A 22,865-nucleotide genomic window follows, 5' to 3' on the forward strand; every position below is an offset into this window, starting at 1 on the left:
TGTAAATGTGCTTAAATTTGTAGTATTTTAAAGGGTATTCATTAAACTTTCAACTTCTATTAATTTTTGTGTCATTCTGTAATACATATGGTGGATGATATTCTGAATAACTGGTCCAAATTTCATTTTTGAATTTAGCTAGGAAGTGAATAAAATGACCCTATTAATACTTAAAACAGTTTTGCTCTTCTAAATATTGGTTATGACCCATAAGAATTGTCCCAGACACTTTGAAAAGGGGCTACAAGTATGAGAAAGTAATTGAAATTTGGCAGTCAAATATAGGGAATATGAAATAAGTCCTTTTAATTATGATAAAATTGCATTGAAGTAATGGGGGAAATAATTGGGTCCCCATTCCACCTAGTTTATTTATCAGTTTCAAGTATCAAGATAAGGTCAGTTTCTCATATGCTTTAAGCAGTAGGTCAACTATATTTGGTGTAAGTTTGGAATGATTGTTAGATGAACATAAGTCAGTCTGGAAGGGTTTATCTCATCTGTATCTTATTTTGATGGATCTTGATAATGTTAACTTATGTGATGTCTATAAATGTTAATATTGAGCTAAATTTTTCATTTCAGTGTCAGAAAATATAAGTGAGAATAATTTGTTATTGATGAAGAAAGATGGAATGTCCTTATCACTTGCTTCATTATATTCAGGTAAACATGCTTGTAATGAAACCAAATGTTCTTTAATAAAATAGACTGATACAGTTGTTTACCATCAGATCTTTACTTATCTTTGGTTGATAATACGCTTGTGGTAAAACAGACTCCTATTTCCCCTTTCCATTCTCTTTCCTATTAATTTTGAGGTCATTTGGTCAAATTTCAAGGTCACAGCAGCAATTAATAGGCTTAAATTTTTGCAACATTTTGTTTTCAATCATTTAAAATGTTTCAGTTTTCATAATAGATAATATTTAAAAAAATACCATACACTTAAAACTGTTTCTTCAACTACAAATCCATAAGATTGTAACTAGCCTTGTGCAACAATACTGATTTGGAAATTTTGATAATCTTGACTGAAAGGATTTTTTCATGTATGAATTATTTGCAGATGGTGATATCCAAGACAGAAATAGTAAGATGCTAGACAGACAAGGGTAAGCCATTTAGACATCAAGTGAAATAAAAAAGGATTACTTAAACTTTAATATTTTGAGCTTGAGGCAAAATTCTTCAATTTTTACAGGAAATATCAAATAGATTTATCCTCAATTTTACAATACTTTTGTCCTATTCTTTGAATCTTTGTAATATATAAGACAAACAGGCTTTAAAACTCATACAGAAAATAAATAAAACAACAAAATATTTCTGCTCTATATATTAGTATGTGAATTTTACAACCAATACTGTGATCAGCAATTTTATTTCATTTATACTGCAGCTAGAACACTTCCTGTTGTCTATCTACCAAATATAGTTGATTCATGTCATGTCAATTTTCTTCACAATTTGGGGTTCGTTAAAGGATGGAAATGCATTTTATATTTTGTATAAACATTTTCATAATTATAACTATAATTGTAGGCATTTTTAGCTGTAGTATAAAAACAATGTTAGGTCAATGTTAAATATCCACTTTTTAGCTCACCAGGGCCCGAAGGGCCCATGTGAGCTTATGCCATCACTTCGCGTCCGTCGTCTGTCGTCATCGTAAACTATTTCAAAAATCTTCTCCTCTGAAACTACTGGGCCAAATACCTTCAAACTTCAACTAAATGTTCCTTAGGGTATCTAGTTTATAAATTGTATCCGAAGTTTTGATCCTTTGACAAACATGGCCGCCATGGCTAAAAATAGAACATAAGGGTCAAATGCAGTTTTTGGCTTATATCTCAAAAACTAAAGCTTTTAGAGCAAATCTGACATGGGGTAAAGTTGTTCAATTGGTCAAGATCTATCAGCTCTGAAATTTTCAGACGAATCGAACAACCCATTGTTGGGTTGCTGCCACCGAATTGGTAGTTTTAACAAAATTTTGCAGTTTTTTGTTATTATTTTGAATATTATTATAGATATATATAAACTGTAAGCAGCAATAATGTTCAGCAAAGTAAGATCTACAAAAAAGTTAATATGACCAAAATTGTCAATTGACCCCTTAAGGAGTTATTGCCCTTTAAAGACAATTTTACACAATTTGTTCATCAAGTTTGCTAACATTTAAAAATCTTCTCCTCTGAAACACAGGTGAGCGATTCAGGCTCTTGAGAGCCTCTTGTTTCAATTCAGCATGAAACAGTTGAAGGGCTTGGTTAACCTTGCCCTTTCTCAGTTTCTAAGCCTCATACAAAAATTTAATATTTTTCTGACATTGAACTTATATTGTACATTTATTTGTTATAATGTTATGTAATATAACCAATAGCAACTACATAAACAAGCAATTATTTCACTAGATGCTACTCATTATAGCTGCTTGCATCTACTTATAAAGTGCTCATGTAGACTGTATATAATTATGTTTGTTCATAATTTTGTGGATGGCCTTGAATCATAATTTATGACCAAAAAAAAATGAAAAGATAGATTGCAACATGTAGGGAAAAGACAAAGAGACTCAAGCAATTAGATTTTTTTTAAAACCTTAATATTGTAAGATATATAATTTATAGCTCAGTTACTACAGAAAATGGTGTGAATGTAACCAACAGTTTATCAGCAGAGTCTGTTGCTATATCATTACTGAAGAAATTCTCAGAGAAACAACTTCCAAAGGCTTCAGATCTTGTCTGGCTTGTATCTGAAAGTGATGCTCCTCAGAAGGTGATTTATTTATGTGGTTTTATTTATAGTTGGCTGATAAGTTCAAATTCATGAGTTACCACTGAACTTTAGGCAATAAAAAGCAACACCCTATCAATCAAATTAATGAAAATACAAAAAAAAAAATTCAAAAGGTTAACAATTTGTTGGAAATTACAATATTTACACGGTGCTGATTAGATTTTTTTTGCATGGAACCATCTTTTGAAAAGTTTTTTTTTTTAAAAAGTTTGCACAACATAGTGCAGTGAGTTTAACATTTTAATCGAGCCTGCAATTTTTTGTGAGTGGAAGCCAGATATTGTGATCCTACATTATGGTGCAATTGTGTTCTCAACAAAAGGTTTAGTCTGTGGTTAAAGTTTAATTAAAAAAACATCAATTACTTTATCAAATCTTCATGGAGTTTTTGGAAACTTGGACAGAATCTTTTTTATGATCAATATGCAATATCAAGAGCAAAATTTTGGAAATGAATATCTCATATTACTGTATTTTAAGGATAAAAATACTTAGTTTTTTATGTATTTTAGACATCAATAACTCTGTTAAACCTTATTTGAATTTTATAATACCTAGAAAGAAGCTTTTTTTATGATGAAAATGTAAAATTTTGAAAATATTTTTATGCCCCACCTATGATAGTAAAGGGGCATTATGTTTTTCGGTCTGTGCGTCCGTTCGTTCGTTCGTCTGTCTGTCTGTCCTGCTTCAGGTTATAGTTTTTGGTCAAGGTAGTTTTTGATGAAGTTGAAGTCCAATCAACTTGAAACTAAAATACACATGTTCCCTATGATATGATCTTTCTAATTTTAATACCAAATTAGAGTTTTGACCCAAATTTCACGGTCCACTGAACATAGAAAATGATGGTGCGAGTGGAGGCATCCGTTTACTATGGACATATTCTTGTTTCTTCATTTTTCTGTATTGGACTGATAGATGGACAGTTTTTGGCACTTAACGTTTACATACAGTCTGGAATTTAATATTTTAGACATCAATGAATTTAATAAACCTTCATGGAATGTTATGAAACTTGGACAGGAGATTAAGAAATAGCATTTGAAGAATTTTTTTAAAAATATAAAATAAAAATTCTGTATTTTACTGTCAAATTGCCTTTTTTTAAAAGGACAGCAGCAATAACAGACGAGACACAGGTTTCTGTGGAACCCATTCCAAGTTTTTAAAATATTATCCATGCCAATTTCAAGCAATTTATTGATGATATTTACTCAGATATATTCAAATTACAGATTGATATGTATGTGTATGTAAACCATACTTGTCAAGAAAATTTATTAAAAAAAAGTTGCAGAGGTAGTTTTGCAAAAATAATAATACAATGTTTTTTAACCTCTCAATGCATAAATGTAGGAAAATTTTACCCTTCAGTGCTCACAAGCACTTTGATTTAAGTTAGACAGATATATTACCTTAAGGGGTGGCTTATATTTTTTCCAGAATAAGTCTGTAAGCTTTCATCCAGTGGTGTTGGTTTTACATATAATAATTTTTAATTGAGCTTCAGTGTGAGATTTAAAGTTCATAAATATATGTGTTCTGTGTGTTCTGCAGTGTACAGTATGTTTATTGTAGTTACTCCCAATGCCAGACTCCTATCCTATTTCTCCTGATGATGCTGAAGATTTGAAAACTAACAGATATCATACATTCCAGGTAAGATTAGTGTATAAAGTAAAATTATTAATGTATAAGGATTTGATTTTGATACACAGGAAATTCCTGCTACATAGGAAATACAGAAAAAAAAAAGTTTTGTATTTTACTGTGAATTTTGTATATTATCTTCTTAATCATACTTAAACATTGCATTATATTGCCATTATTCTTGAAATCCCTTGTTGATACAAAGAGGATGACTTCCATCATACAGAAATCTCTTAATTTCTATATTTAAAGTGAGAAATAAAAAAACTACATCTTTAAGTTAAATTAAATGAACCTTTTCAGAGGCTATTTTTCATTGTCATTCTATATCGCATTAAACCATGTTTTTGGTAATTTTGAATTTGCAATGATATAAATAATTTGTGTTCATTTTTCAAGTTGTGTGTTTAATATAAATGCCAAGCTTAGTGCTTGTAACTTACATTTCAGACCAGATTACGGGGTAACATGGAATGGGCTCCACCAAGACCTCAGATTATCTTTAATATCCATCAACGTCCTAAGTAAGTCAAATGATCTTTTTGTGTCAAATTTTGTTTTTAAACATTAAAAATGTTAGTATTTTTATTCACTCTAATCCATATTCATTTTTTTTCTAAAATATATTTACATATTTTATGTATATTGAGATGAAATGTTTGACAATAAGTAACTTTCAATCTCAGTAACAAGGCATACTTTATACACCACTATCAGGTTTCTCTGATGGAAATTGTGGTACTATACAAATTTTTCAGTAGTCCAGTATACCTGTGAATTTGGCTTGTCTAATAATCTGTTTATAGTAGCATCTATTACTGTATACCAGGTAGACAGAGAAGTCTCATCAAACGTACAGCATAAATATAACTGTGTTATTTGGAGAGAAATATTTGAATAAATCCTCTTTAAGTAGTGTGCTTTCTTAAGCACAGTCTTATATTCTTTTATGTACAGTAACAGTTTAAAGTATTTATAGTTTGAGATATTGAAATCATGAACTAAATAGTATAGTAATTTTGATATTATTACAGTAGGAAGAAAGCAATGGAGAAGCAGAATTATCTCTGTGCGGGTTGTGGTACAAGGGTTGAACCAGGTCAGTTAATATTTTATATGAAAATAAGAAGATGTTGTATCATTGCCATTGAGACAATTCTCTGTTAGAGACCAAATGACGTAGAAGTTTTATTACTGAATGTTTATTTATCCTTTTAATAAAATTGAGAATGGAAATGGGGAATGTGTCAAAGAGACAACAACCCGACCATAGAACAGACAACAGCAGAAGGTCACCAACAGGTCTTCAATGCAGCGAGAAATTCCCGCACCCGGAGGCGTCCTTCAGCTGGCCCCTAAACAAATATATATACTAGTTCAGTGATAATGAACGCCATACTAAACTCCAAATTGTACACAAGAAACTAAAATTAAAAATAATACAAGACTGACAAAGGCTAGAGGCTCCTGACTTGGGACAGGCGCAAAAATGCGGCGGGGTTAAACATGTTTATGAGATCTCAACCCTCCCCCTATACCTCTAGCCAATGTAGAAAAGTAAACGCATAACAATACGCACATTAAAATTCAGTTCAAGAGAAGTCCGAGTCTGATGTCAGAAGATGTAACCAAAGAAAATAAACAAAATGACAATAATACATAAATAACAACAGACTACTAGCAGTTAACTGACATGCCAGCTCCAGACTTCAATTAAACTGATTGAAAGATTATGTCTTCATCATATGAATATCAGGCACAATCCTTCCCGTTAGGGGTTTAGTATCATACCATCATAACATATATGAGAAGAACATAACCCGTGTCATGCCAACAACTGGTTTTTAAATAAATGTGTTTAGTGCCGATGCAAAGACCCTATAAGTGAATCAATATTAACGCCAAAATATGCAATCTTTAATGACCTGACAACAGTATCGTAACTATATCCCTTCTTAATAAGTCTATTTAAAGGTTTTGTTAGCTTCAGAGGTGAATACTGACATTTTTGTGCTTTATAAAGAATATTTCCATAAAAAATTGGATGTGAAATACCTGAACGTATAAGAAGTCTGCATGTAGAGCTATATTTACGAATGATGTCCTTATACCGATGATAAAATTTAGTAAATGTTTTGACTAGTTTGTGATATCGAAAACCCTGGTGTAATAATTTTTCAGTAATACATAAATTTCTCTCGTTAAAATCTAAAACATTGTTACATACACGAGCGAATCGTACAAGTTGAGATATATAAACACCGTAAGATGGTGACAAGGGAACGTCACCATCTAAAAATGGATAATTAACGATAGGAAATGAAAAATCATCTCTTTTATCATATATTTTAGTATTAAGCTTTCCGTTAATGATATAGATATCAAGATCGAGGAAAGGGCAGTGGTCATTGTTAGTATTAGCTTTATTTAAAGTAAGTTCAACAGGATAAATTTCATTACTTCTCTTATAAAAGAATTAATTTGAGTATGTGTGTATCCCTCTGGCTCACTGTAAAACTCATCTTAAATTGTTTATTGATTTCCTTGAACCCTATAAATCATTTGTGATAAACTGTGATCAACACCTATTATGTTATTTGGTTGTTTGGTCAAGAAGGTTTTAGAAAAACCTCCTTCACATGCAGAAGTTTGGTTGGTTAACCCAAAATATAAAAGTTTTGAGAGCATTAAAATTCAAATGGCCAAAACAGAAAAGCAATAAAAAAAAAACATCTGTCATCTTTCACTGAGGTAATACATTTTAGTTCAATCTTAGTTTTACTTCAATTACATTATTTATGATATAGAATTTTACAGACAAAATGAATCGTATACCTCATGCCATTTCTGAAGTACTGGTGACTCTGCAAAGTGTACCCCAAGGACTAATAGTCCTGAAAGCTGAAGTACCAACTTTGTGCAAGTAAAAAAATATTATACTAATTTTCATGCACACAGAACATGTTTATGGAATGATTTTTGACACTACATAGATTTTGCCCTTTCAACCATTGTCTTTTGATGAGGCTTGTACATCAGTAGAGCATTATGGTCTGAACTAATCTCTATTCAACCTATCATCATGGCTGAATACTTTCTAACAGATATGAAACATTTGTACACTCTTATTACTTTAATAAAAATAGCTCTGTGCTGGATAAATTTCATTATGAAATAATATTTTTCTTTTTTCAGGATACATCAGCAGATTTCGATACTGTGAATACTTAGGAAAATTTTTCTGTCAATGTTGCCATAGTAAATCTTTATCATATATTCCGGGAAGAATTCTGAAGAAATGGGACTTAAACAAATATCAAGTGTCAAACTTTGCCCATGACTTATTGACTAAGATCTATACGGAGCCTTTGTTCAATATCTCTGATATTAATCCATCATTATATAAGAAAGTGAAAAGTTTAGATAGTATTTTAGAATTACGACAGCAGTTACAATATGTGAAGAAATTCCTACTTATCTGTAAAGATGGTACCAAGTAAGTTCTTTTAAAATTTGGTTTAGAATACTTTGATTTAAGAGTTTGGGTACGCTTAGACAAACATTTGTGCATTCTTGTTTTTCCTAACATACCAAATATTGCTGCTATGAGAGTATTGATACCGCGATACTAGGGTATGTTTTCAATTACTTCTTTAAATGAATTGCTATACATACATTTGATTGATATTGAAAGCTAAATTACAAGGCTATTAATAATTTTTAGATTTGTATGATTTTCCTAGATTTTAAAACAAAATGTTTTTGTCATATTTACATTCTATTTCTATTTTTAGTTTTTACACTACATGTTTGTTTTCTTGTCAGATTGTTGAGTGATATAAAGAACCTACCACCATACTGGTCTGATGATTTTCACGTATACTCACTATGTGACCTTGTTAATGTACGTATGGAGTGTTGTGTTTCAGATATTATAGTCATAACTTGTAAGATATTTATTGTATTGTATTTATACATTAAAATGCACTCAATTGGATAACTCTTTAATTATTTTTGCATAATTCAGTTATTTGGATAGATTTCTTCTGCACAAAACCATTTTCTTTTCCTCTATAGTAAAAAATCTGGTCATTTGCATAGCTTGGTAATTGACCTTACTGTTAATTGCATAGAAAAAAATTGGCATATAGGTATGATTGTTCATACACAAAATCAAACATTGTCCAAAGACAATAGACTATTTTCATATTAAAGACTTTTGACTCTGGGGTATTTAATTTTTTTTACAGGTAACCTACTTTGTGGTAGGACAATCTGGTACTTGGTAAAGTAAGGGCAACAATTGTTGCAACTGCGGGAAAAAATTTAAATATTTTCCAATGATTTTATTGTGTATAGATAACATAAAACAATTAATATTTCCCCAAATTTGCAACGATAAAAAATTATATACTCCTAAGTCAAAAGTCGGTAATATGAAAATAGTCTCTTGACTACATTTTTGTTGAATTTTTTTTTATTTGTGTAATTTATGATTTTTTGCATTTCCTTCAAATACCAATTTTTTGAAGAGTAACACTCACAAACAAAAATCTGTAAAGGGTCACTTCACTTCTTTGCCTATACAGAAACTATATCAAAGGGAAATGAAAGAGTGTTACAACCTTGGCATGTCAAAGGCACTTAAGTACACTTTTATTATAAATAATATTATTATAAAGATAACAACTCTGTGTATAGTATAATATTTCATTTCAAATATGGATCACAGAAAACAAATTTACTTATAGATCAATTACAACTGTTTCTATTTTTTTCATTTTTCACATATAGGAAGTGTCATTAGACTGCAAACAGAATCTTATATTTAAACTCAATAATATTTCATCAGGCATTTATATTTTATTCAAATTCAATAATGTACATGTATGTTGATCACAGCACTTTATTGTTCTTTGGGGATTTCTGTTCCGTTCCATCTGGTATGACCTCAAATCCTTATTTAACGAAAGCACACTCTGTTTAATTGATACATTTTTCTTCGAAACAGACTTGCAAATAATTGAAATCCACTGTATTATAATTTATGAATTAGTGGAGTTATTTTAAGTTCATTTTTTAATATTTTAGGTAAAGAATCTACAAATGTTAAATCAGTTAAGGAATATAGTCACCTCATCATTAACTCATGTAGAAAATTGTCAGGTAAGTCTACTATATTACCACACCAATATAACCTGTGGAAAATTGTCAGGTAAGTCTACCATATTACCACACCAATATCACCATTTTGGCAAATCAGCATCATATATTTAAAATAGACTGGACTGGTATATACAAAATAACATAGTACCTTCATGAATATCACTCTTAGAAAATTGTCTGGTATGTAAGCATAAAATCCATTTAAGAATTTCTTAATAGATTAACTTTTTAAAGTGAATCAAAGGAGATGTGGAATATTCATTAATAAGACAGCAACCCAATGTCACAAAACACCCAAAAGTTACATTGTGGTGAACATAGTGTCTTAAATCAGTTATTTGTTTTAAAGTGTCACCAGAGATTTTATTTCTTGGATCATAGTATGCATATTGAAATGTCAGTAGTTACATTGATTTTTATAGGCTTGAAGAGATCTGTTATTGCTGAGTATTATATAAATATTACTTCTGTTATAACAAGGACAAAATAATGACAGTGGCCTGGTGTTTGAGTGGTCTAACTAGTTCATCTATTATGACTAGCCTTGTGAGTTTGAACCCCGTATGTGGCAGGTGTGTTTGACTCCAATCTTTATTGACAAGGATTGTCAGTTTCTCTGCTGAATGTTTTCTCCACCCATAAAAGCTGACTGTCACATCATAGCCAATAGTGATGAAAGTGGAGTCAAACACCAACAATCAATCAATCATTAAAATAATGACACACAACCCAATACATAACACCATTACATTTATAAGGAGCAAACATTGTAGTTAAGACTTAGAATCTGGTAACTCATCTTGGTATCAGCAAGTTTGAATAGATTTAAATAATTAATAAAGCTATTACAGAAAAATTGCATACAAAATGGCCACTTATAGGTAATCAGTTCTTTAAAAATTTTTTGTTTTTGTTATAGTTTTGCCAGGGACTTGGTTTTATATGTGAACTGTGCAGAAATAACTCTGATGTTATATTTCCATTTCAACTCAATAAGGTTGAAATTTGTCAAGGTGAGTAAATTTTAACAATAAAAACATAGAATTTTTATGCTCCCACCGCAGCAGAGGGCATTAAGTTTTACCCTTGTCCATCTATATGTCTGTCTGTACATCCGTTTGTCCCAAAATAAGTTTCCTTCTCTAACTGTAGTTTTCCCTAACCAAATGTTATGAAACTTATATACAATGCTTATTACCACCAAACACAGATTGAATTTGGGTGGCGTCACTTTGGCCGTTTTCGAGCTATGTCCCTTTATAAATGGAAAAATCTTCAAATTTGCAACTTCCGCACTCTATCTTTACTTTGCCACAACTAGATTGAAATAGTTCATTGACTCATGCATATTAACAAGCAGGGGCATCTGGGTCCAATGGACACATTCTTCTTGTTTATGTGTAACTTCTAAGTTATATTAAAATGTAAATTAATGAAGTATTTGCAAAAAAAAATTTGATGTTATATTAAAAATTTTGTTATATGATATCTTTTTCATGTAATTAGATTTTCAAAAGCTTTATATGCACATGCTTCTCTGGGCTAAGCTTATATCTTTTCCAAATATTAAGCCATAAAGCTGATGTTGATTATTTTGAAAGTTATTGTTTAATTTCTCTGTAATAAATATAAATGTTTCATTGTAATGATATTTCACACAATTTTAGACTATAAGTTTCATAATAGACAAATTTTGTGTTTCCTAATAAGTTTAGAATTGTAGAAGTGATGTTTTTTCAGATTCGTCTAAACTTAACTACTTGTAGGTTGTAAATCCTGTTTCCATAAAGACTGTTTTGTACCAGATAAATGTCCTAAATGTGCTAGATTAGAAGCTAGGTAGGTAAAACACATATTAATGTGGTGTTTTTTTTTATGTATTCTTGCTGTGTGTATGCTCTTTTATACAGCGATTACATACCTAATATTGGTTTTTTTTTTGGCATCAGGCCTAAGATATAGCAGTTGAATTTTCCCTGTTTCCATTATCAGTGTTTCATAACCTTGTACAATGCATTTAGATAACCGTGACATTTTCGCCGAGTGTTAGTTTGGTAGTAAAATGTCTACTGCAAAAGTAGCGAAAATTTCCTGATATAAGGTATTTATTCTTGAGTAATATCTGTTATGTCCACTACTTAATTTTTAGCTCACCTGGCCCGAAGGGCCAAGTGAGCTTTTCTCATCACTTGGCGTCCGTCGTCGTCGTTGTCCGTTGTCGTTAGCTTTTTACAAAAATCTTCTCCTCTGAAACCACTGGGCCAAATTTAACCAAACTTCATCATTAGGGTATCTAGTTTAAAAATGTGTCCGATGACCCAGCCAACCAACCAAGATGGCCACCATGGCTAAAAATAGAACATAGGGGTAAAATGTAGATTTTGGCTTATATCTCTGAAACCAAAGCATTAAGAGTAAATCTGACATCGGGTAAAACTGATTATCAGGTCAAGATCTATCTGCCCTGAAATTTTCAGACAAATCTGACAACCTGTTGTTGGGTTGCTGCCCCTGAATTGGTAATTTTAAGGAAATTTTGCAGTTTTTGGTTATTATCTTGAATATTATTATAGATAGAGATAAACTGTAAACAGCAATAATATTCAGCAAAGTAAGATCTACAAATAAGTTGTCATGACCAAAATTGTCAGTCGACCCCTTTAGGAGTAATTGCCCTTAATAGTCAATTTTTAACAATTTTTTGTAAATTTTTGTAATCTTTTACAAAAATCTTCTGCTCTGAAACTACTGAGACAAATTTAACCACACTTGGCCATAATCATTATTAGGGTATCTAGTTTCAAAAATTTGTCCGATGACCCCGCCTTCCAACCATCATGGCCGACTTGGTTAAAAATAGAACATAGGGGTAAAATGCAGTTTTTGGTTTATATCTCTGAAACTAAAGCATTTAGAGCAAATCTGACAGGTGACAAAAATGTTCATCAGACTTAGATTTATCTGCCCTGAAATTTTCAGACGAATCCGACAATCCGTTGTTGGGTTGCTGCCCCTGAGTAAGTAATTTTACAAAAATTTAGCAGTTTTTTTTTATTATCTTAGATATCATTATAATATCTAATATCTAATACTATTAATTATGATTTTAACCTTATTTTACATGATTTCCAAAGCATCAGTAAATACAGGTCAAATGCAGGTGAGCGACACAGGCTCTTGAGAGCCTCTAGTTCTTGCTCTCTGCCACTTTGTTTATTGAAATTGTTATGGAGTCCATCCATCCCTACTATTGCTCTATTCAAACCTAATTTCTAGGGCAAGATATCTAAAAAGTATTTTGTGTGTTATGTGTTTGTCAAAAAGTTTGTACTGTTTCTGTATTTTACAGAGAGATTTTTGGAACTTTTATGACAGTATTTGTTAGATGTTTTTGGCGTCCATAATTTTATGATTTGTTGATATTACCCAGCAACTGACTTTTTCAATGCACACTTTTAGTCTGATCAAAGTCTAGCAAAGAATTCAACTTCATCTTGTTGTGAGGTGAATGTGTGTGCTCTATGTTGAACGTAACACTGTGACTTTGGAATTAAGAACAGCAATAAATGTGCTGTTCCTTTGCTTTTGGATTTGTTATGTGCATGTAGTGATTTTGTGTGATGAATTAATACACGATATTCTTTTTTTTCCATTGCATACAAGTATATGTGGCCTTTATGTGATTAAGGCAATGTTAAATTACAATGCTTTTGGTCTTTAAAGATGTAACATTTAGTGTGGAATTTTTTTTTTTTTTTTTTTTTTTTTTTTTTTTTTTTTTTAATTTTTATTATTTATAACTTCCAATTTACAACATAATACAGTGTATACACAAATAATAACAATATATAATATATAAATCTATTGATATTATCTTAACAATACATCTTTTTATTAGGAAGCAAATTTTTTTTTAAATATACAAATATAAGATAAAGAGTAAAGCAGTCTGAACACCGGAGAGAGAGAGAAAGAGAGTGAGAGAAAATAGTGTGGTGAGTTTTCAATACAATTCATCTAGACATTGAATTCTATTTTAGCATAGTAAATACAGCATTTTCATTTATAACATGTATAATATTAAATTTAAAGTGTATACATTTTTGTACTTAACTAAGTAATCTATTAAAAATGTTCCATTCTCTGTGAAACTGATGTTCACATTTGTTTTTCATAGCAATATTTTTGTCAATTGCATACACATATTTCATCTTCTCTTTTACTGAGTTTATTGACAGTTTTTTTTTAAAACATCTGGTATTATAAACATATTGCTTTATGATAAGAAAAAGATTATTTTCTGCATTGCCTTTTGATATTTTTGCAATGTTACCAAACAAAAAAACTTCTTTTGTAAAAAATACACTAACTCCATTGGTCAGAAACCAATTTTCAATCTGTTCTAATAATATCTGTGTATGTTCACAATCCCAAAATAAATGTTCTAATGTTTCAATTTCTCTATTACAAAATGTACAATTTGGATTATCATAAATCTTAATTTTATGAAGAAATTTGTTTGTAGCTAAGATTCGATGATTGAATCTATACTGCAGCCACTGTAACTTAGTATTATTTGTGACAACAAATGGCATTTTATAAATTTTTTTCCAATGATTTTGATCAAAGCCAAAAATTTCAGTCCATCTTAACTGACCAGTGGGAACACTTTTATTTTTATTTAAAACAATATACATATCTTTAGATCCTTTTGAACTTTTAACAAGTCTTTTAATAGCAGATGGAATTAAAGGTAGTTCTAATTTGTGATTTTTTCCCACAAATGATTTTGATGCTTGATGTATAGCAGATATAATACTATTATATCTCATGAAATTCACATTTATCTGATACATTTCTTCTAATTCTTGATGAGAGAAAAAAGTCCCATCTTCATTTACAATATCATTTATAAATCTTATACCATTTTCAAACCAATCTTTATAAAAAATAGGTTTATTTGCTACCTTTATATTATTGTTAAGCCAGATTGGACTAGCAAGAAAGCATTCCCAACTGTCATATTCATCTTTTTCTCTGAGAAGTTGCCATGCTTTCAGAACATCTTGCCAAAATTTATTTTTTATATTTTGTTGTAATTTTTGTATATAAACACTTCCACAACCATAAAATTTTTCAAGTTCTACATGAACATTTGACAAAAAAACATTCTGCCATTTGTTGTCTGTTTTAAATAATCTCCTTATCCATGTACACTTCAGTGCTAAAATAAATGCACTAAGATTTATCATTTTGAGTCCACCATCTTCAATATCATTTTGTAAAACATCTCTCTTTATTCTATCAATTGGTGAACTCCATATAAAATTGTACATAAGTTCAATAACATTTTTTAAAATATCATCACTTGGATTTGGTAAGGATATAAACAAATGATTTAAAATAGGCAATATCAATGTCTTTACAACAGTAATTCTACCAATAACAGTAAGATTTCGTTTTGACCATTGTTTAATTACACATTTTATTTGTACAATTTTTTCATCATAATTAATTTTTACAATTCTATCAAGATTAACATCAAAGCTTATACCTAATAACTTAAAACATGTTTCTCCCCATGTAAGGTTTCTATTTTGGCATAATACCTCATTACTATACTTTTTATTTCCTATCCAAATAACTTGTGTTTTAGAAAAATTAATATTTAAACCAGATATATTTCCAAACCAATCTAATTCATTTAATGCTTCATTCAAAGATTCTTCTTTACCATCTAAAATAAGAGATGTGTCATCAGCAAATTGTGAAAGTTTGTGCTCAGCTTGAGCAACTGTAATGCCATTTATTTTATCATTATTTCGTATTTTTAGTGCTAATATTTCAGCACAGAGAATAAAAATATAAGGCGACAAGGGATCACCTTGTCTACAGCCTCGTTCTATAGAAAAAAATTCTGATAGATGTCCTCCCTGATTAACAGCTGATTTAATATTTTTATAAAAAACTTTAACCCAATTAATTATTGATTCTCCAAAATTGAACAACTTCAAGACACTGGTTAAAAATTCCCAAGAAATTGAATCAAATGCCTTTTCGAAATCTATGAGCAATAAAAGTCCTGGAATGTCTTTTTCCTCAGTAAATTGCATAATATCATAAATTAAACGAAGATTTTCTCCAATATATCTCCCACTAATAAATCCGGTTTGATCGAAATCTATCAGTTTATCTAAAACTGTTTTAAAGCGTTTTGCTATAACTCCAGAGCCAATTTTATAAACTGTATTTAATAAAGATATAGGTCGCCAATTTTTTAAGAAATGTCTAGGTTTATTTCCTTTCGGCAGGCATGTAATGATTCCTTGTTTTTGCGTAACAGATAGTTCACCAATCTCAGTACTGTGTTTAGTGTGGAATTGATTTTACAGAATACATGTGACTGCCCACTTTAATTTTATTACTCACCTCTGATATTCAGAAGTTGTTAATTGTAAATGTATGAAAACTTCTAGTTAAACATGACTGACATTTAATTGAACATTTTACAGAAGACAGAGAATGGAACAAAAGTTTTCAGAAGAATTTGATGAAGAAGATAAAAACAGTTGATAATGGTTGATGTTCCTTGAACAAGGATTTAACAATATGGTGCTTACTCATTTGTATGATATTTGTGTCCACCACAGATGTGACTGAGCCAAATAAATCTTCCTTTGTCTATAGTTCATTTAAAAGCTACTTATATTTGAGTGTATATCTCAGAGTTATTTCACCTTTGCGATCATCTTGTGTAGTTTAACACTCAAGAGGGTTATCAGATCCTGCTCAGCAATTTTTAAGTCAGAAGCTAAATTTGGTTTTTTCAATTAAGTCATTTTTTTTGTGTTACTATTCCTTTCAAGAATTCACAGTTATATGTTGTTGATATTTCAATGCTGCATACAATAATGATATTTTACTAAAAATTTCTTTTCGTTTAGTAAAAAACACAGTTATGGAACATTTATATCATTGTGACCTACATTTTATGTTCAATATCTCAGGCTAACCTCTGCATTTTTAATCCTAATGGTTAAATTTTCATTAATTTCTTTTATTGGTGGGTCATGTATGTCTTACAGACTAGTGATTGGCATCTGGTGTATAATTGTTTCATTGGCAATCATACCACATCTTCTTATTTTTATATCAACATATCATTTTGTTTTTGTAAAGTTCATACTTAATTTAGTAAAATAGAATAATAACATTTGGGGCCTTATTTCATACTATTAATATAATCCCAACAAGTCATTGGCTAAACAAGAGGAGCAGTTGGTCAGAAATTTAATATTTGACTGTAACGTTTTAATCTCTTAATATATACTGATAAACTTGTCATAAGTTAAGACCTTAACAATTTTCAATTTAAAGCAAAATTTCGATTTTCTGGAAATCTTCATCTTCAAGTTTTAAAAAATATAATTTTCGCAAAAATAGGTTTTTAAATTATTTTTTAGTTTTTAACATTTGGCTATAATCAATTTCTAACTGTGAAATGATGGTAATAACATGAATAAGTATACATGTTATCAAAATCAATACACGTAGATGACATTTCACAGTTTGTACTGTTCTATAGATGTTAGTATGACAAATTGTGAGAGATTTTTTAAGCACAAAATTGAGAATGGAAATGGGGAATGTGTCAAAGAGACAACAACCCAACCAAAGAGCAAAAAACAGCAGAAGGCCACCAATTGGTCTTCAACACAGCGAGAAAATCCTGCACCCTGCATGACTCTTTATTTGGCTTATGAAGACAATTTGCTTTTAATTTTCAGTGCTTCTTTATGGAATAAATTGATCATCATTTTAATTTTTTTAATGCCCCCTCCGTAGTGGAGGGGGCATTAAGTTTTACCTTTGTCTGTCCGTCCGTCCCTCCGTATGTACGTCCCAAAGTTGGTTTCTGTTCTCTAACTTAAGTTTGCTTTTACCAAATTTTATGAAACTTATACACAATGCTTATTACCACAAAATACAGATAAAGTTTGAATTTTGGTGGCGTCACTTTAACTGTTCTTGAGTTATGCCCCTTTACAAATGGAAAAATCGCTGAATTTTTTGTTTTTGGTTTTCTAACTTAAGTTAGCCTCAACCAAATGTTATGAAACTTATACACAATGCTTATTACCACAAAATACTGATCAAGTTTGAATTTTGGTGGTGTCACTTTTACTGTTCTTCAGTTATGTCCCTTTATAACTTTATATGATATGCAAGCGAGTCATCATCTGTGTCCCACGTACACATTCCCTATTTATTTTCTCAAAAATATACACATGGCAAATTAATTTATTATATTGATTTATATTCAATTGTTACATATTATAAGGTTATGATAACCGGTGACAAATATTCTGTGATATTTTCAGTATGATAATGTTGATCCCAAGATAATCATTACAAATTGATTGAGGATTATCCCAGTTGACTTGCAGTTTGAAAGACAAAGGGATGAATTTTTCAACGTACCATACTTAAGTGTAATTTATAAATTTATCTAGTCCTTATTTTTTGTCAGGAAATTTAAACAGGATACCTTTTTCTGTTGGTTATAAATGCACCATCAATTGTATAGCCCTTATATTTTTTAATTATTTTGCTTGGAATAAATTTGGTGGTTCTAACTTTGCTTTCTTAGGGCTAATAAATTAGAATGAATGTGGGAGGATAGGAAAAGACTTCCAAATTACCCTCACAACTAACATACTTTGAGTAATTTTGTGTACACCAAATGGACACATAACTATAAATTACCTATGACTCATGTCTAAAAATAAAATTTTTCTTACCTCCCACATTTATTTAATGGAATAGCCCTTATATTTTTCATGATTGTTTTGTTAACATTATGTCATTTAGCAGATACTTTTTGATAAAGAATAATGTTCAATACAGCTTCCAATATTAATCTTTCTTCAGAAAGAGATTTCATACTTCAGAGGTTTGTCAAGTTTAAATATATGACTAAAATATTAAGATTCAATTGTATTACATTTGATTCAAGGTTCAGCAAAGGAGTAAGTTCACAAAGGGCTGGTATTGGCCCTAAGAATTTCATGTTTTTTTGATCCGGCCAAAAAACTAAAAATTTCACAAAGAAATAGTTGTGATATAACTATTAATAGGAAATAATTTCTTCTTGGCACATCACATTAAAAATGAAGAAGAAATGACCCCTCAAGTATGCATTAATTGTGAATTGTGTTGTAATGTTATTTTGGTAAAATTTTCAATAAGTCAGAAAAAATGCACAAAATCATTGTTTTTTTACCATATATCCACAATGTACTGACTTTGATGCCTAGAATGTACTCTTAATGAAGAGATTTATTCAACCTAGTAGGAAGGTGTTTTAAATAGATTCATTTAAAAACTGAATTAAAGCCATTTTGACATTTTATGATAAAGTTGAATTTCAAAGCCATATTTGGCCTAAAGTGAACCTTTTCCTTGATTTCAGCACATCACTTTGGTGCTGAAGTAAAACATTGTTTTAAGATGAAGGTATTTAAGAGATAACTATTTGAAGCTTTGCAGATGTCCATTGGTAGTTTGACTGTAGCAAATTGAGTTTACCTGGCGATGCAGAGCGAAGACTTTACAGTAAAATTAACGAAGGACGTCCACAAAGCTTCAAATACAATACAGTTATCTCTATTCTAGTGAAAAATAAACAAATCATTCAATTTTAGTCATTTTTTCAGTTTAAAATTTTCATTAAACGAAAATTCTGCGAAATGAAGTTATCTTCTTTGGCACCTAAACTACGTGACGACATGGGGCGTTTTCTGCCTTCTTGTCAGCCTCAGATTGTAATTAAATTTGATTTAAAGAAGATTTCTAGTTGTAAAATGTGAGTTTTTTTTTGCTTATTATTGGAGAAATTACATGTCAATACATTCCGGAATTCAAAATGTCGGTCTCCCTAGTTACAGACGGGGAGATGGAGAATTTTATGCTGATTGTCATCCAATCAGAACCATTGATACAAAAAAATTGCATTAGAATAGGTATTTTTGGCAATTATAAACTGAACATCAAACCATAGTGTAAATCCATTAATTAACATGCTTGTTAAGATATTCACATTATATTGTCAATAACTATATATATATATGAATTTGACATATTTTTGGGAGTACAAGACTGAACACTTTTTTTAAGAATAAAAACAATGTGTTATTTTTAAACAATACTGAATTAATTGGTATAATTAATTTTCTATCAAGCAACTAAGAAATTGTATTCCATTTTGTTTACTTGAACCCACGAATTCATCAAAATTATTGTCCAAGGATAAATAAATGGTTCACAGCATATCTTGCAGTAGCATGTTAAAATAGCAGTTAAAAATATTGTTTTTTTCATTTATCAAAAGTATAATACAGTAGCATTTTTATGGTGATTGTCATACAATTTTTCTTTTAGAACAAGTTCTCAGCTTTATAGCACTTAAGTTATTAATACTTCTTCTGATTTGAATTGCATACTATGAAAGCTTAAAACCAAAGAGTTGTAAAATATGATTTTCGATGATCATGTATTAATTTATGCCTGAATTTACACAAGAAACCAAGGACATTTAAATCAATCTTCAAAATTTTCATTTCTATGCTTATTTTTTTAAGAGCTAATGAAAACCAACTGTTGTTTACATGCATCTTGGTAAGATAAGGTCAAGGACCACTCGGCCACCTAGACTGAACAACATATATATATATAACTCGTCTCAAATTTAGCCCAACAATGTTAGATCTTCAAATTTGTGTTAGCAAATTTTTGTTCTTCCCTCAGCGGGATTCGAACCCTTGCTTCTTTGACATCGTGGCAACACAGCCTGCACCGTGTCCAGCGACCTAGACCACTCGACCACCTAGGCTACATAAAAATATAGCTTTCAGTGGTCGATGTAATGCCTTTCCTCGTCGGCTTTATCTAGGGTTGTAACACAGTACATGATGTATATATAGTGGCAAGTAGATGGTGTACCTTTCAGATCAGCTATTTTGTCTGTCGCAAAAGATGATAATGTAAATTACCATGGTGCCACATCAAATTTTAATTTTATTATACACATCTAAACATATGACAACTTTATGACAGACATTCTCCATCGGATAACACATGGTTATACAGGGCTAACACCATAATATATATATAACTCGTCTCAAATTTAGCCATACAATGTTAGATCTTATTAAGTATCAGTTGAACTGTGTACAAAAGAAACATATGTTTTTCAAAGAATTATGGAATGTGAAATACAAAAAGTGCAGATAGATTTAAAGAAAATAAATGTTTCTAGCAGTTTTTATTATACAAAAAAACATAATACACTTGATTGAATATCAACAGACATGTTTATGTTGATTTTCCCTTATTCCTTGAAAGAAACCAAATTCAGACAAATGTTGATTAAATTTTTTCAATGTGCCAAATTTTACAGAAAAACTAATAAATATTCATTGACTGATTCTAACATTATACATGTTGAGAGAACAAATAAAATGGTTATGTCATTTTATTAAATTCTTATGTGACCTTGGTTTATTGGTGATTGCAGCATAGTGTCCATGTTTGTTGAAAATGTAATTTAACATGTGGTTGATTAAAATGTATAATAACTTTTAAAAGAAATATTTTAATATAAAAAAGAAAGTGCTGTAATAATAAAAGTTCCTATTTATCTGTTATTTAAGTGTTTTATTGCAGGTGCCTACTTAACAATTTCCATAGTATAACCCATTATCATAATGTAAATACTATGTAAGGGAGATAATAATTGATATTCTGGTAGAATGGGGATAAGGATATATTCCCCTTATATTCCAGGCTGAGTCAAACTAGATATCAAATTTACTATCATTCATACGGAAATGACATGAAACATAGATTTCTATTAGTCAAATGTTTGTTTAATTTAAAAAAAAAAGTGTTGCCTAGTGGTTACAAGAAGACAAAATACAAAAATAAGCTAATGGTCTTATTTACATCCACTTTATTTAAAAGGGAGAAAAAGGGGGAAAACACAAAACAATTTAAGCTAAAAGACAGAAAATGGTAACAAGTGGACAATATCTTTTGTCATCTGTAAAACAAATCATAATCCATAAAACTTAACCCAATATTTCGACTGACTATGAAGTATTCATGTAGTACCTTTGCCAAAATTTTAATCTGAATCTTGAAGGTTATAGGGTATAAGAAAGAAGGTTAACCATGAAGTCGTCAAATAAAAAAAACTCCCAAAAAGAAAAATAACCGAAATGAGCAGCAATATTATAAGAATTCCAATCGACTGTCAACACAGATATTATCTTCCTTTTCCTGATCAAGGATTTACTATAGAAATCTTGCCCTGATTAAAAATAAGGAAAATAAAGATGAACAAATAAGTGATGATACAATGGGGAATGTGTCACAGAGACAACAACCCGACCAAAGAGCAGAAAACAGCCGAAGGCCACCAATGGTTCTTCAACACAGCGAGAAAATCCCTCACCCGGAGGCGGGCTTCAGCTGGCCCCTTAACAAAAATGTGAATTAGTTCAGTGAAAATGGACACACTAAACTCCGATACATATACATGAACTAGAAATAAAAAACCATACAAGACTGACAAAGGCCAGAGGTTCCTGACTTGGGACAGGCGCAAAAATGCGGCGGGAATAAACATGTTTTGTGAGATCTCAACCCTCCCCTATACCTCTAGCCAATGTAGAATAAACGAACACACAGCAATATGCACAGTAAAACTCAGTTTAAAAGAAGTCTGAGTCCGATGTCAGAATAAGTAACAAAAGACACTAAGCAAAATGACAATGATTCATAAATTAACAAAGGACTACTAGCAGTTACTGACATTTCAGCTCCAGACCTCAATTAAACATATGAAAATCAAGCACAATCCCTCCCGTTAGGGGTTTAGTATCATACCATCATAAAATATATGAGAAGAACATAACCCGTATCATGCCAACAACTGGTTTTAGAATAAATGTGTTTATTTCCGATGCAAAGACCCTATGAGTGTGTCAATATTAATATCAAAATATGCCATCTTTAATGACCTGACAACATTATCGTAACCATATCCCTTCTGAATTACCATAAAAGATTGGATGTGAAATACCTGAACGTATAAGATGTCTGCATGTTGATTTATATTTACGAAATTTAGTAAATGCTTTGACTGGTTTGTGATCGCGAAAACCCTGGTGTAATAATTT

General features: G+C 30.5%; 1 protein-coding gene across 3 annotated transcripts in view; it reads left to right on the forward strand.

Moving 5' to 3' along the window:
- The window catches only part of LOC127737798 (run domain Beclin-1-interacting and cysteine-rich domain-containing protein-like), a 39,871-nt gene extending 18,549 nt beyond the window's left edge, over positions 1-21,322 (forward strand). For all 3 annotated transcript variants that reach the window (XM_052248714.1, XM_052248715.1, XM_052248716.1), the window contains exons 12-23: positions 586-666; positions 1,070-1,115; positions 2,634-2,784; positions 4,387-4,467; positions 4,909-4,982; positions 5,493-5,557; positions 7,654-7,954; positions 8,284-8,362; positions 9,550-9,624; positions 10,544-10,637; positions 11,391-11,463; positions 16,137-21,322. In XM_052248714.1, coding sequence (XP_052104674.1) covers positions 586-666; positions 1,070-1,115; positions 2,634-2,784; positions 4,387-4,467; positions 4,909-4,982; positions 5,493-5,557; positions 7,654-7,954; positions 8,284-8,362; positions 9,550-9,624; positions 10,544-10,637; positions 11,391-11,463; positions 16,137-16,197 — 1,181 coding nt within the window. In that variant the 3' untranslated portion in view covers positions 16,198-21,322. The remainder of the gene's footprint in view (positions 1-585; positions 667-1,069; positions 1,116-2,633; positions 2,785-4,386; positions 4,468-4,908; positions 4,983-5,492; positions 5,558-7,653; positions 7,955-8,283; positions 8,363-9,549; positions 9,625-10,543; positions 10,638-11,390; positions 11,464-16,136) is intronic.
- Positions 21,323-22,865: the final 1,543 nt, after the last annotated feature.

Source organism: Mytilus californianus, unplaced genomic scaffold, assembly GCF_021869535.1.
Source record: "Mytilus californianus isolate M0D057914Y unplaced genomic scaffold, xbMytCali1.0.p SCAF_4, whole genome shotgun sequence".
NCBI classification, from domain to species: Eukaryota; Metazoa; Mollusca; class Bivalvia; order Mytilida; family Mytilidae; genus Mytilus; species Mytilus californianus.